The sequence below is a fragment of the Mixophyes fleayi genome, chromosome 4 (assembly GCF_038048845.1).
Source record: "Mixophyes fleayi isolate aMixFle1 chromosome 4, aMixFle1.hap1, whole genome shotgun sequence".
Classification (NCBI taxonomy): domain Eukaryota; kingdom Metazoa; phylum Chordata; class Amphibia; order Anura; family Limnodynastidae; genus Mixophyes; species Mixophyes fleayi.
Window position 1 is genome coordinate 132834229 of NC_134405.1, and position 13675 is coordinate 132847903.

Below are 13675 nucleotides of genomic sequence, written 5' to 3' on the forward strand. Positions count from 1 at the left end.
AGCTGCCTCAGTTTTTATGATGCCAATTTACATAAACTCCAGAATGTCATGAAGAGTGATCAGATGAATTGCAATTCATTTCAGTCCCTAATTTCAGTTCCTCTTTGCCATGACAATGAACTTTATCCCAAAAACAACATTTCCACTGCATTTCAGCCCTGCCACAAAAGGACCAGCTGACATTAGGTGAGTGATTCTCTCGTTAACACAGGTGAGAGTGTTGATGAGGACAAGGCTGGAGATCACTCTGTCATGCTGATTGAGTTAGAATAACAGACTGGAAGCTTTAAAAGGAGGGTGTGGTGCTTGAAATAACTGTTCTTCCTCTGTTAACCATGGTTAACTGCAAGGAAACGCGTGCAGTCACCATTGCTTTGCACAAAAGGGGCTTCACAGGCAAGGATATTGCTGCTAATAAGATTGCACCTAAATCAACCATTTATCGGATCATCAAGAATTTCAAGGAGAGAGATTCAATTGTTGTGAAGAAGGCTTCAGAGCACCCAAGAATGTCTAGCAAGCACCGAGACCATCTCCTAAAGTTGATTCAGCTGCGGGATCAGGGCACCACCAGTGTAGAGCTTGCTCAGAAATGGTAGCAGGCAGGTGTGAGTGCATCTGCACGCATCGTGAGGTGAAGACTTTTGGAGGATGGCGTCAAGAAGGCCAGCAAAGAATCCACTTCTCTCCAGGAAAAACATCAGAAACAGACTGATATTCTGCAAAAGGTACAGGAATTGGACTGCTGAGGACTGGGGGTAAAGTAATTTTCTCTGATAAATCCCCTTTCAGATTGTTTGGGGCATCTGGAAAAATGCTTGTTCGGAGAAGGAAAGATGAGCGCTACCATCAGTCCTGTGTCATGCCAACAGTAAAGCATCTTGGAACCATTCATGCGTAGGGTTTCTTCTCAGCCAAGGGAGTGGGCTCACTTACAATTTTGCCTAAGAACACAGCCATGAATAAAGAATGGTACCAAAACATGCACCAAGAGCAACTTCTCCCAACCATCCAAGAACAGTTTGGTGATGAACAATGCCTTTTCCAGCATGATGGAGCACCTTGCCATAAAGGTAAAAGTGATAACTAAGTGGTTCGGGGAGCAAAACATCGAAATTTTAGGTCCATGGTGGAGATGGGTGGATAAACCCAAAATTCTGACAAACTTCAAGCACTGATTAGGCCATCAGTCAGTATGTGGCCCAGAAGTTGATTGACAGTATGCCAGGGTGAATTGTAGAGGTCTTCAAAAAGAAGGGTCAACACTGCAAATATTAACTCTTGACAAACTTAATGTAATTGTCAATAAAAGACTGACACAAATGAAATGCTTGTAATTTTACTTCAGTATACCATAGCAACATCTGACTAAAAGGTCTAAAAACACAAGCAGCAAACTTTGTGAAAACCAATATTTGTATAATTTTCAAAACTTTTGGCCATGACTGTAGATCTGATGCATTTCTTACAAAAAACAAACAACTATCTCTAGCTATAATTAATGGAGAACAAAGTGGGGGTGATTGATCAAAGGAACTGGAACGTTTTGTGAGGCTAAAATTGGCAACTTCCAAAATAGGCTTTTTAGTTCGCCTTCTTCTGAACCAAAGAAATAAAATTATGAAAAGTTGAACTTATTAGACTGGAGTCATTTTTTTCAACCTTACTGCCTATGTAACTGCACATTAGACATTTTTTGCTTTATAAAATGACCTCCCACTGACTCCTACAAGTTGTCACCCTTCTCAATATGATGTGCCACTTACAGTATTTGTTCACCTCACCTCGGTATGAGTTGCTGTGCTGGTGAATGCTGCCTTCTGTGGTGCTGTCTCCGGGAGTTAGGTCCTGTGGGGAACGGGGCAGCGTGGGGTCTGTAAGCATTGGGTTAGTCTCCGGGGACTTGTCCACAGGCTTTAACTCTAGTCTCTCATGATGAATCCAGAGGTCAGGAGGCTTCACATCTTTAGAGTTGCCTTTGTATTTATGGGACCCATTTACTGACTTACATGCAGCTCTTTTCCTTTATGTCAAAATATAGAAACGTTATTTTGATTATATATTATTTAACAACAATAAATGATAAAGATGGCATGGGTAAAAATGTGAGGAAAGCAGATGTAGCAGAGAAACACGTGAGGCAAACAACACAACTGAGGAGTCAGGAATCTTGATGTGTACAGACATAGTAATGAAGGAGAGATGTTCATTATGTACTTATGAGGCTATGAGCAGTGACATGCAGCACCAGAGCACAGTGAAGAAGTCATGTTTACAGAAAGTGCAGTAGTTAAAAAAAAAAAAAAAAGAAAAAATGATGCAGGGAGCACTGGCATAGCAAAGACAATAAAGGGCTTCGAAGAAATTAGAATACGAACTAACAGGTAATTTCTGTGAAGGGACAGTGAATAATAGTGTAATTATATATGTATATATACACACACACGCTCTAATATGGCCAAAGGTATGTGGATAACCATAATCAGTGTCCCACACCCATTGCGAACACATACAAGAACAAGCATACAGAGCACAGGGCCACCCCCCCATTCAGGAGGGTACAGGCAGTACAGCAGTATGATGCCTCACAGCAGCATTGGGCCCCACCAGCCCTGAGTCCCCCAAAAATTATTATGGTAGGATGGCCTCTGCAGTGAATTAAGGGAGGTAAGTAGGCTTCTTTTCTAGGCAGCAGATGCTCCTGAGATGTGAGGGGCAGGAAGAGGCCTCCTTGCTGAATTTAGGGTTCATCAGCCTGCCGTCTTGTAGGTGGCATTCCCAAGATGCCAGGGCGCCACAGCTGCCACTATTTGCTCCAGTCCCAGCCCCTCAGGTGACTGGCTCCCGGACAGAGAGCCACAACAAGGCAGTGAGGCTCCCTGCAGCATCACTGACAATATGTAATTAATATCATCCCAACGCTGTCAATAGTGAGGAGACGAAAGGAGACAGCAAGAACAGCAGAGAGGTCAGTAAACTCAGTACAGTGGTTAGATAGAAAGGGGGTTACTGAGAAAACTGGGGGTGGGGGGGGGGGCGAATGTTGGGTAAAGAATATATAAAAAATGGGGGTGGAGAGAGGGAAGGAAGGAGAGGGACCCTGCCCGTTACATACTAAAAAGCTCAGGGACTTTCAACATGGCACTGTCACGGGATACCACCTCTCCAACAAGTTAGTTTGTTGAATTTCTGCCCTGCTAGAGCTGCCCTGGTCAACTGTAAGTGCTGATATGGTGAAGAGGAAACATCTAGAAGCAACAACAGCTCACCCATGAAGCGGTATTACACAACCTCTGAACGGGGCTGCCTTATGATGAAGTGAGTTGCGCCTAACAATAGTCTGTTCTTCGGTTGCAACACTCATTACCAAGTTCCAAACTGCCTCTGAAAGAACTGTTCATCTGGTCGTTCATAGATAGGGTTCCATGGCCAAGCAGCTGGCAAACCCAAACCTCAGATGCAATGCAAAACATTGTGGTGTAAAGCATACTGCTATCAGACTCTGGAGCAGTGGAAACACATTCTTTCAAGTGAAACTTCACCATCTGGCTGTCTGACAGGACTTACCCGACTGTATACTGCCAACTGTAAAGTTTGGTGGAGGAAGAACAATGGTCAGGGGCTGTTATTCATGTTTGGTCTGGGACCCTTAGTTCAGGTGAATGGAAATTATAATGTTACAGCATACAAAGACCTTCTAAAGAATTGTGTGCTTCCAATTTTTTGGGGGGACCAACGCCACATTACTGCCCATAATTTTGGAAGGAGATGTTCAACAAGCACATATGGATGTTCGGGTGAACACATACTTTTGACCATGTAGAATATATGTATATGCATATAGCCACACATACATATGCATAAAAGAGAATGAAGAAAAACAACAAAAAACAGACAAGTCACTACTTTGAGGCTGCGTACACCAGACAGTGACTGAAAAACTTACTTTTTGTGGTGGGAATTAGAGCGACGAGAACAGATGGCTGCAATGACCACAGCCACTAAGACCGTTATAACACCAAGGGACACAATGATTGTCAGCAGCATGTTCTGATCCAAGGAGGTGGGGCTTCCATGAGGACTGTTACTGCCTGTAAGAATCCACAATGGTCAGTAATAGAAGCAAATTGTCTCACATCCATCAAATCTATTTCTGGCCTATTTGGCACTAAAGGAAAGTAACACTTGAGCACACTCTCAGACCATTACCTCCAAGAGGTGGGCCACCATTGGATCCCATGTCTGTTCGGCCTCCTTTCCCTGATACACCTGATGCTGGAAGGAAGATTTCAATTACATGGAGGAGAAATCCGTATAGAACTGAGAAGTGTTCTAATACATTCAATTTACAACAAATACATTAAAAAAGACAAAATAAACAAATAGCCAATATCCCACCCTAATTCAGAAACCAATTCTCCACTATTTTACCTCTTTAAATGTAAGTTATTACACACAGATAAATATTACCTTGGTTATTAGGCATGTAGGGAGTTGACTCTGCCATAGGGAAGCATAATAAAAAAAAGTGTGATCCGTCAGTAAAGGTTAAGAGACCATGATAGGAAAAGATGGAGAACGTGAAAAATGACAACTGAAAAGGGAAATGGATGTGGGAAAAGACGACACTTTTATAAAAGCACAGAATTTGGCCAATATCGGAGGAGATAGATTATTATGTTAGATGCACTTGTCTGGAATAGTATGCTAGCTCAGCTCTTGAAAACATTTTATAACTTGTGTCTGTTTTCCCAATACAAAAGTATGTAACAAGCATACATTGTAGTTTAGGCAGGCATTTCCAAAAGAGACACAAAAGGACAAACAGAATTGAAAAAAAAAAAAAAAAAAAAAAAAAAAGCCAATGACGTTACCATGGAACAGAGTCCTTTACAACTGCTCACCTTTTGGTGTACGAAAGAGAACAGCCTCTGACATGGGGCCCATCCCTTTAGAGTTGCGCGCCTGGATCTTGAAGTAGTATGGAGTATCCAGTGTCAACTCTTGGATTTGGTGGGTCAGTCGGTTCCCAACAACTGGCTCTATCACCCAATCATGAAGCTCTGCTTGAACATCTGTGCTGTAATATATAATGTAACCTACAGAACACAAAAACATACATTAGATGCTGGGCTACGCTACATGAAAAACAGAGGTCAGGGATAAGTGAGTGGGTGCGTGTATGTACAACTTGGCTGTGATTCACCATCTCACCAGTAATTTTTCCATTGGCTTCAGATGGAGGTTGCCAGTTTACAATTATGGTACGTGGTTTTCCTTCTTTGCTTACTACAGTCACATCTTTTGGAGGCGAGGAGGGCACTAGAAAGAATAAAATATATTGATATACTACTCTGGACTAGACAATTCAAGAGGTATACCAGACTTATGAAATACCTGACTCAAAGGTAGTGCCATGAGCGGTCATGCTCCATGTACTTGACCGTCGACCTTTAGTAACCATAACAGAAAACTCGTATAGGGTGTTTGGTTTCAGACCAGTAACCAGATAACTCAGTGTGGTGCTGTTGGCCATCTACAAGAAACAGTGGAGCATTTACAAGCATTACTTAGTACTAAAGAAACAGCTTGTGCCAATAAAACTAACTAGATATTTGTGGGCCCCAGAGCAACATTTGTAAGTAACCGTATATACACTTGCTCTCACCTAATCTGGCTTACTGAAGCTACCCATTAGTTATCAGTCGACAGCTACTGTTATAGTAACCAATAGAAAACAACCTAACCTGTAAACCAATAACGGGCTTGGTTACTAGGATAGAAGGCCTCCCCCAAAGCCTCACCTTGTACTTTGTGTTAGCAGGAATGTTGGTCTTCCATCTTGCTGTATAATATCGGGCATCTGTGATCTTCTGGTTCTTAGGGAGGGAGTTGTCTGCCCAGGTCAAGCGTACTGTGTCACTGCTTAGGATGGCGGCTTGGACCCCCACAGGGGGCAACATAGGGCTGGGCTCTGGAACTGGGGTGTATGAGGCGTGAACAACATAAACATCAACCTCAGAAGTGTCTATATCACAGGTTGCAAAAACAAATGGGGTAACCGCAGAAGTGATAAAGATTAAATAAATGGATAGCAGAGGACAACACATGGAGTGGGGTGAATGTAAAAGAGGGATGCAGTAAGTGGAGAAAGAAGGGATAAAGCATGGAAATGAAAATGGTAAATAAACACATTGAAGATGACCGCCACCATGTACATGGCCAATATGAATCAAAACCAAGGAAAATACGTAAATAATCAGAGCAAGAACAGAGGAGAAAGAGAAAGAGAGAAGAGAGATTGTTAGTGCCAGAAGAGAATAAGGTCATTGCCACATTGAACAACAAAGCACATACTAGATAACACCTGAGTTACTTGTCTCATTTACAGGCTGGGAGATTACCTGTGTGCTGGCGTGTCACGGCACTTTCATATAAAGGAATACCTTCCCCCACGTTGTTGAAGGCTTTCAGTGAGATGACATAGTGCGAGCTGGGATCTGGAAAGAAAACACTTCAATAAGACTTACAAAAAGGTGTTTATTTCTATACATAAAATCAGCATTTTAATAATTCTGAAAGTTAAAATCTGTAGTCATAGATTAAACAAAGCCAAATAATACAGTGATAGTAAAATGATTACATGGCAGATATATTGAGCAATAAAGTGAATCTGTATCAACCATTACTAAAGTTCTGAACATGAATATTACACCGGGTCCATGAAACACACTGTGTTCCTATGAGCGTTACCCAGGAGAAATGTTCATTTCTTTAATCTCTTCTAGCTACATGTCGGAATGCATATATTCTGTTGCAGAAACAACAATAGTTTTGTTGGAATCACAGTAAAAGTCTACTTAATAAAGGTTATTCATGCAGATCACTAACTATATGTCTATGCATACAGAACTGCGGGCTTAGCAGTTAAGATACAGTCAGATATGTAAAGCTATATATTCATATGTATGTGCAATAAGTATATACTGCATTACTTTTATGGATGTGCTAGACGAAAATACCTCCTTTTTGGATTTTGTAACATGAAGCTATTTTTATGACAAGAAAGTGACTGTTAGGTTTCAGCAAGTTTTTTGCTACTGTTGAAGGCTTTTTGACAGTTCAACCTACAACTCTGCTTTTACAACACTTTATAGATTTATATATAGATCTTTTTTTGGGACAGTTTTCATTTTGTAGGCTACAGAAGAAATAAAATAGACATTAACATAACCATTAAGGATCTTACCATTATGCAAACTGAATAAATTGGTGAATGAGAAACAGGGGGAAGAGGATGGGAGGTTGGTAATGGGATACGCGCCTCCACCTGGTTCCACAGTTTAGATCAGTTGAAAGAGGTCCATTTCTAGAAATTTGATATCAAAGCCCTTCATGGTACATACAGCCTAGGAGTCCATGCATTTTGTACGCAGTGTGTCTGACACAGAAGCTCTCAGATCCTCAGAGACAAAACACCAACACTTATTTTTAACCTCCATAATAAAAGGCACTTTTTTTCTATAGTTTATAAATGTCTGTGGCATTCTTGAGGGCTTCTTATGCAGCAAGCTGTTTTAAGGACCAGCTGGTAAGTCAGAGTCAAGGAAGGAAGATTTTAAGCTGAAGATACCTTTTCACTTTTCAATGGAAACTAATGAGGTGGAAAGGGATCTAGGAGTCACTATTTCAGGTGACAAATACAAGTAAGCAATGTAACCAAGCAATGAGAAAGGCAAATCAGATGCTTGGTTGCATAGGGAGGAGAATAATAGCAGAAAGAAAGAAGTAATAATGCCACTGTATAGGTCATTGGTACGGCCTCATCTAGAATAATGTGTTCAATTCTGGAGGCCATATCTCCAGAAGGATATAAATACATTAGAGATTGTACAAAGAAGGGCAACTAAAAAAGGGCATGACCTACAGCACAAAACTTACCCAGAATGACTAAAAGATCTTAAAATGTATAGTTTGGAGCAGAGAAGGGAATGTGGGGACATGATAGAAACTTTCAAATATATGAAGGTTTTTTTTTTTACAAGATACAGGCGAGAAACATTAGAACACGAGGACATGCACTGATACTGGAGGGAAGTAGGTTCAGAGGAAATTTTACGAACAAGGACTGCACAGAAAGGGTAGTGGATAAGTGGAATATCCTCCCATCAGAGGTGGTAGAGGCCAATACAGTAGAGCAGTTTAAACATGCTTGGGATAGACATAAGAATATCCTGAAAAAGAATAAAAGGTTAGAATAAGGTTTGAGAAGACCATAGGTTAAAAAATGGGCAGACTAAATGAGCCAAGCAGTTCTTATCTGCTGTCAAATTCTATGTTATTATGTTTCACACAGAGAAAATCAGCAGGCAAGGACTACAAATATGCTTTCAGTCGCCTACATTCATACAACCTCAGTAGCAATGTGGTGAAAATGTAAACATATGTGAAACTTTCTTTGCCATTGGAAAGCTTCTCACTGTCACACAAAGAGAATTTCGATCTATTGTAATGTATTATTCTCCCATTCTGTCAGAGTTATTTAATCTAATTTAATATGTTGGTATATGGAAAGGTGTGATGCTTTGTTCAAATCATTAGAATATGTGTGCAAAGCAGATGTGTGTCTATTGATTAAACGAGTGTATAGAGATTTTAACACTAAAAACAGGTCAGTCTTCCAGTCTGATACTTTTATCAAAGTGCTAAAGTTGTGCAAAATATAAGTATTGTGAAGATGGCATAATGTGCCCTGTAAGGTCTCAAAATGCATTAAAAAAGTACTTATGCGATACATGTGTATTCTCCAGGTGAGGCATTGAGAGATCCATCATTCAAATACTGCTGGCTGGAGGCCAGGGGTGAATTATGTATATGTGTATATGTGTATGGTGGCGTTTCTTATGGCAATAACAGAAACATGGCTCACACAATCAGACACTGCCTTACCTACAGCCCTTTCACATGGTGGCAACATTTCACTCACACCCCCAGACCTGGACCCAGACAAGAAGGTGGGGTTGGACTACTTCTCTCCCCCCAGTGCACATTCAGTTATACTAAATGTGCCAACACTAACGGTCACATCTTTTGAAGTACATACTATTAGAATTTTTAACCCATTCTATTTCTGTGGATAACCATAAATCCCACTCCGCAAGCTCGCTGCCTAAATGTAATCCTTGACACGCAACTATCCTTTCTTCCCACATCAACTCTATATTTACATCGTGCAGCATACATCTAAAAAACATTTCCAGAATACATACATATCTCACACAAGACACTGCAAAAACTTCATGCACTCATCTCCCACATAGACTTTTGTAATTCCCTCTTTACCGGTCTTCTCAAATGAAACTCAAGCCCCTACAGTCTATTTTGCATGCAGCAGCTAGATTGATTTTCCTTGCAAAATGTTCTTCCTCTACTGAGTCACTGTAAGTCTCTACGTTGGGTGCCTGTTTTTCAACGAATCCAATATAAAATTATTCTACTAACATACAAGGCTATCAACAAAATTGCACCGACATATATCTCCTCACTTGTCTCGAAATATCTTTGAATTCGACACCCCCGTTCTGTACAAGATCTGCGACTCTCTTCCACGCTCATCACTTTCTCCCACTCTCTGTTACAGGACTTTTTTCAGGCTGCAACCACTTTATGGCATTTTCTTCCTCGCACTACAAGACTTTCCTCTAGTCTTCAAACTTTCCAGCATTCTCTGAAAACCCACCTCTTCAGACAAGCTTATAATATTCCTCTAAGACCCTCTTAATCTCCCTAGGTTACCCTATTACTACCCTCTACGCAGCTTCCACAAGACAACAGCCCTTTAACTGAGCATACAGCCTACTAAATACTTTGTAACCTTTGCATTCTAGCTAGACAAATATTCAATATAATGTAGCACTTACCCTTGTGTCTCAAACCAATGTCCCATAGATTGCAAACTTGCGAGCAGGGTCCTCCTAACCTCTCTGTACGTATGCATTACCCAGTATTGTTTTAGTACTGTTTGTTCCCAAATGTAAAGCACTACGGAATCTGCTGCCGCTATATAAATAAATGATGATGATGATGGTGGTGTGTATAACCAGAACAGTTTAGTCCAATGATTAATTTTCTGGGACCACACAAAGTTCACCATGTCTTTTTGTTTCAGTAAGTATCTCTACTCCTTACCACAGCATAAATCATAGGGTATACTATACACAATAAAAAGAGATTAATTATTCTTTAAAAGAATTTGGAAATCTATTCCAGGATTTGACATCATTATAGATATTAGTTTTAGAAGATTTTCTTTGTAGAGTTTGTCAAGGTGTTGTATGAAATACATCCAAAAGGCAATTTAGTCTCTTATTTCCCCATTGTAACTTAAAGTTGACCTCAAGTTTTGACACACCTAGGAAGTAAAACATTTAACGATTCAGATTTAGAATGACTGATAAGAAAGCCTGATATTTCTGCAAAGCCTGTTATTGCTTAGTAGAATAGAGCAGGAATTGGCTGTGTCAGAGATAACTTATCATCCACAAATCAAGACATTTTATAATCCTTATCCCCTGTAGACAGGCCATGAATATCTATTTTTTTGTATAACTTGAGCAAAGGTTTATATGTACAGTGCAATGTGGAGGCGCGATAGCGGTCCACTTTGCTTGCTCGAATTATGAATGACAAAGGGTGGTCAAGTACTGTCCAGTGTTGGAGGCTGTTGATGTAGAAATATAGAGAGCAATAATCGTTCTAATAAGAGCGGAAGGAAAACCAAATTTATGCAGGGCCATCATCAGATCAATAATTGACACAGTCAAAGCTCTGGACTTATGCCAAGCACAAAACCTGGCTGGCTAGAATGTACAAGGGATTCTAAGACGTGATTTAGCCTTAATGCCTAGACTTTTGCTATCATTTTTACATGTATTAAAGTGATGGATCTGTAACTGTGGCATCTTTGTCTGGTCTACAAATAACAAAGCAAATTACAAATTAGACCATCAGTGCTGGTGCTTTGAGTGATTTCAATAGAGCAAATGTAATCAGTCAACTACAGTGATATCAGTCACTAGAGGATCTTCCAGAAGCGGACAACTGTGAAAGTTTACAACTTTGAGAAGAATAGTAATAGTTGATGCATTAGAGTATTTAAAAGTATTTAGGTTTGGTCGTAGTATCATTAAATAGGCTTTTATCATAGGAAGCAAAGGATTCTAAAAGATGTTCTTCTGACCAATTGGGCTTCAAATAGTTGATTAAAAGAAAACCCTTACTTGGAGATTAATTTGCATATATAAAAGTATCAGCTTTATTCATTTTGTCATTTATGGTTCTTAGCATTCTTAAGAAAAGTTTTAAATGATCTCTAATTGCAGTGAGCTTCTAAAAATAGGATCCAAATTTGTTGTGTGTCATTTTTTGGGGTGCTAACTTTTTCAGATCTTGAATTGCTTGGAGTAGGTGTTTTTTTTAAGGATTGTCCCTTCTGTTATCAAAACACTGTGAAACACTGCTGTGTGTGCAGCCCAGACAGACAGAAGGGAAACTTCCATGAAAACAAGTGAAAATATCACTGGAGAGTTTTTCTATTTTTTTGTTTAACAAGAGGAACTGGAGGTTACTCTTGAGCCAACACGATCCTGAAGGTGACATTTTTAAAAATCACCTCTAGTATGCCATGATCTTACCATAGGCAGCATTTTTGATGAATATAGCTGAGAGAGAGACACACAGGCCTTCAAAAACAATGTCATTAATTTGTCTGTACTTGTCAAGTGAGAGCAGCCCTTTGTAGAACGATGAAGTAATCTCCATGCATCAATGAGGCCTAAGTTGTGGCTTGAGTTTTAAATGAGTTAGGAACATGAAGAGAAACAGCCAGGCAATGAGTAGATGATTTATCCATTATGGGGTTCCGGTATGGGTTAAAGTCACCTGCTATAACAAGTCTGGAGGAAGAGAGAATTGCTAAAACCTGATAAAGATCTTTGGAAAGTATGCTGGCTGATTGAGCTGGCCTGAAACCAAATCAGAAAATGACCCTCTTTGTCCTTATACTTCATAATAATTTTAATTATATTTGTTTTATATTAGCATGTAACACTCTCAAAGAAAAATATATAATTAAAACATGGCCTATAGTCAAAACAATTTTCCACACAGAGTCATGATCAGAACTTATTAGATAAAGTAATTAGAAAGTATAAAGTCAATTTTTAAACATTAGACATAATTGATTCAAAACTGTGTAAAGCTATAAACTGGCTTAAAAAGTTCTTCAGCTGTAGTAATCCTGAAGCACTGTTAGACAGGGATGTGCGTAAGAGGAAATCTTCAACTTGCTAGATTTATACATTACATAACAAGTAGTACAGTGATACCAGAGTCTAAATAGGAAACTGTGTTTAAGGGGTAGAGTGACAAAGAGTGCTCAAATATACCAAAACTATGAATGGGACTATAGTGTGCATGATTTAAATAACAAATGATGAGAGAAAAATATATGTGTGCGTGTGTGATTGAGCATATATAATACATATATTTTTAATTTTTTTTTTTAAATATCCACTTGGTGGCACTGTTATCACACAGAAAACAATGCATCATAGGCCAATTTGCTTAAACAATATTTTATGTGCAGATATGATCTAAAGATCGAGATAGGTTTGTGAAATACGTGAAGGCGGTGAAATGAGGACACAACAAATGGTCATGAAATTAGTCAATAAACCAGAATCGGACTCTTTACCCAAGTTTTCAATGGTGTAGTAACGCTGTTTATGGTCAACCCGAACGGTCTGTGCATGAGGGCTCCCAAGTCCATAGCCAATTGCATATCCACGGACTACCACTTGATGCTGATTTTCTGGGGGTGTCCAGCTCACCACAATGCTTGTTACTAGAGAACGCACATGAAGAGAACTTGGCATGTCCGGGACACGGGACTCTATGCAACACAGAGAAAAACAGATTGTATATAAAAGGAAGCTCAAGACAACAGAAAGAGTCATATTTGTAAATATCAGACATGAGCACAAACATAAGACAAGTTAGGCAGGGGAGGGGGGGTTGGAAGGGAGTGTAGGGAAGATAGACAGACTGAGGATTTAGAGAATAATGCAGAGTCCAGCAGGACTGTTTGAGAGAATTAAACAAATCAATAAAGTTGAAGAGGAATTTTGGAACCACTAGCAGGAGACAGAAGTAATTATTTAACAAACAGGATGATGGAGAACACAAACATGTTAGCACACAATGCATTTAGATTCCCAGTTTACATAAGTCTTCTCTTTTCTGTTCTGACAGGTCATGACAACAAGCAGTCACAGATAGTCAGTAAACACATTGTTATGCTGAACAGGATGCTGCTAAGCACATGGGCAGAATCAAGGAAAGTCTAATGTACAGGCTAATCGCAGGAGAAAACAAAAACCTTACATAATGAAAACCAAGTTATTTTCCTGTTAAGTGGCAGTTCACATTTTATGTGGTAGGAAATCCCTAGCTGATACAAAATAATAATTCATCCTTAAAGACAGCAAGTACCATTGAGGTTGTGACAAGCTAATCATCAGCTACTACAACTCAGAGTTTTGTGTTCTTATTGTCTGTCTTCATTCACTGTGGTCTATCTGGTTTTATTTTTTCCCAATGGAAAAAAGTTTACTTA

General features: G+C 39.6%; 1 protein-coding gene across 12 annotated transcripts in view; it reads right to left on the bottom strand.

Moving 5' to 3' along the window:
* Positions 1–13675, bottom strand: part of NEO1 (neogenin 1) — a 105550-nt gene that overhangs the window by 3874 nt on the left and 88001 nt on the right. For 4 of the 12 annotated variants that reach the window (XM_075208324.1, XM_075208327.1, XM_075208321.1 and 1 more), the window contains exons 15-24: positions 12755–12952; positions 6405–6500; positions 5805–6028; positions 5398–5536; positions 5215–5322; positions 4905–5099; positions 4471–4500; positions 4210–4275; positions 3947–4091; positions 1785–2023 (exon numbers count right to left, since the gene is read on the bottom strand). In XM_075208324.1, coding sequence (XP_075064425.1) covers positions 1785–2023; positions 3947–4091; positions 4210–4275; positions 4471–4500; positions 4905–5099; positions 5215–5322; positions 5398–5536; positions 5805–6028; positions 6405–6500; positions 12755–12952 — 1440 coding nt within the window. The remainder of the gene's footprint in view (positions 1–1784; positions 2024–3946; positions 4092–4209; positions 4276–4470; positions 4501–4904; positions 5100–5214; positions 5323–5397; positions 5537–5804; positions 6029–6404; positions 6501–12754; positions 12953–13675) is intronic. The other 8 variants (XM_075208320.1, XM_075208325.1, XM_075208322.1 and 5 more) reach the window with 5 other exon arrangements.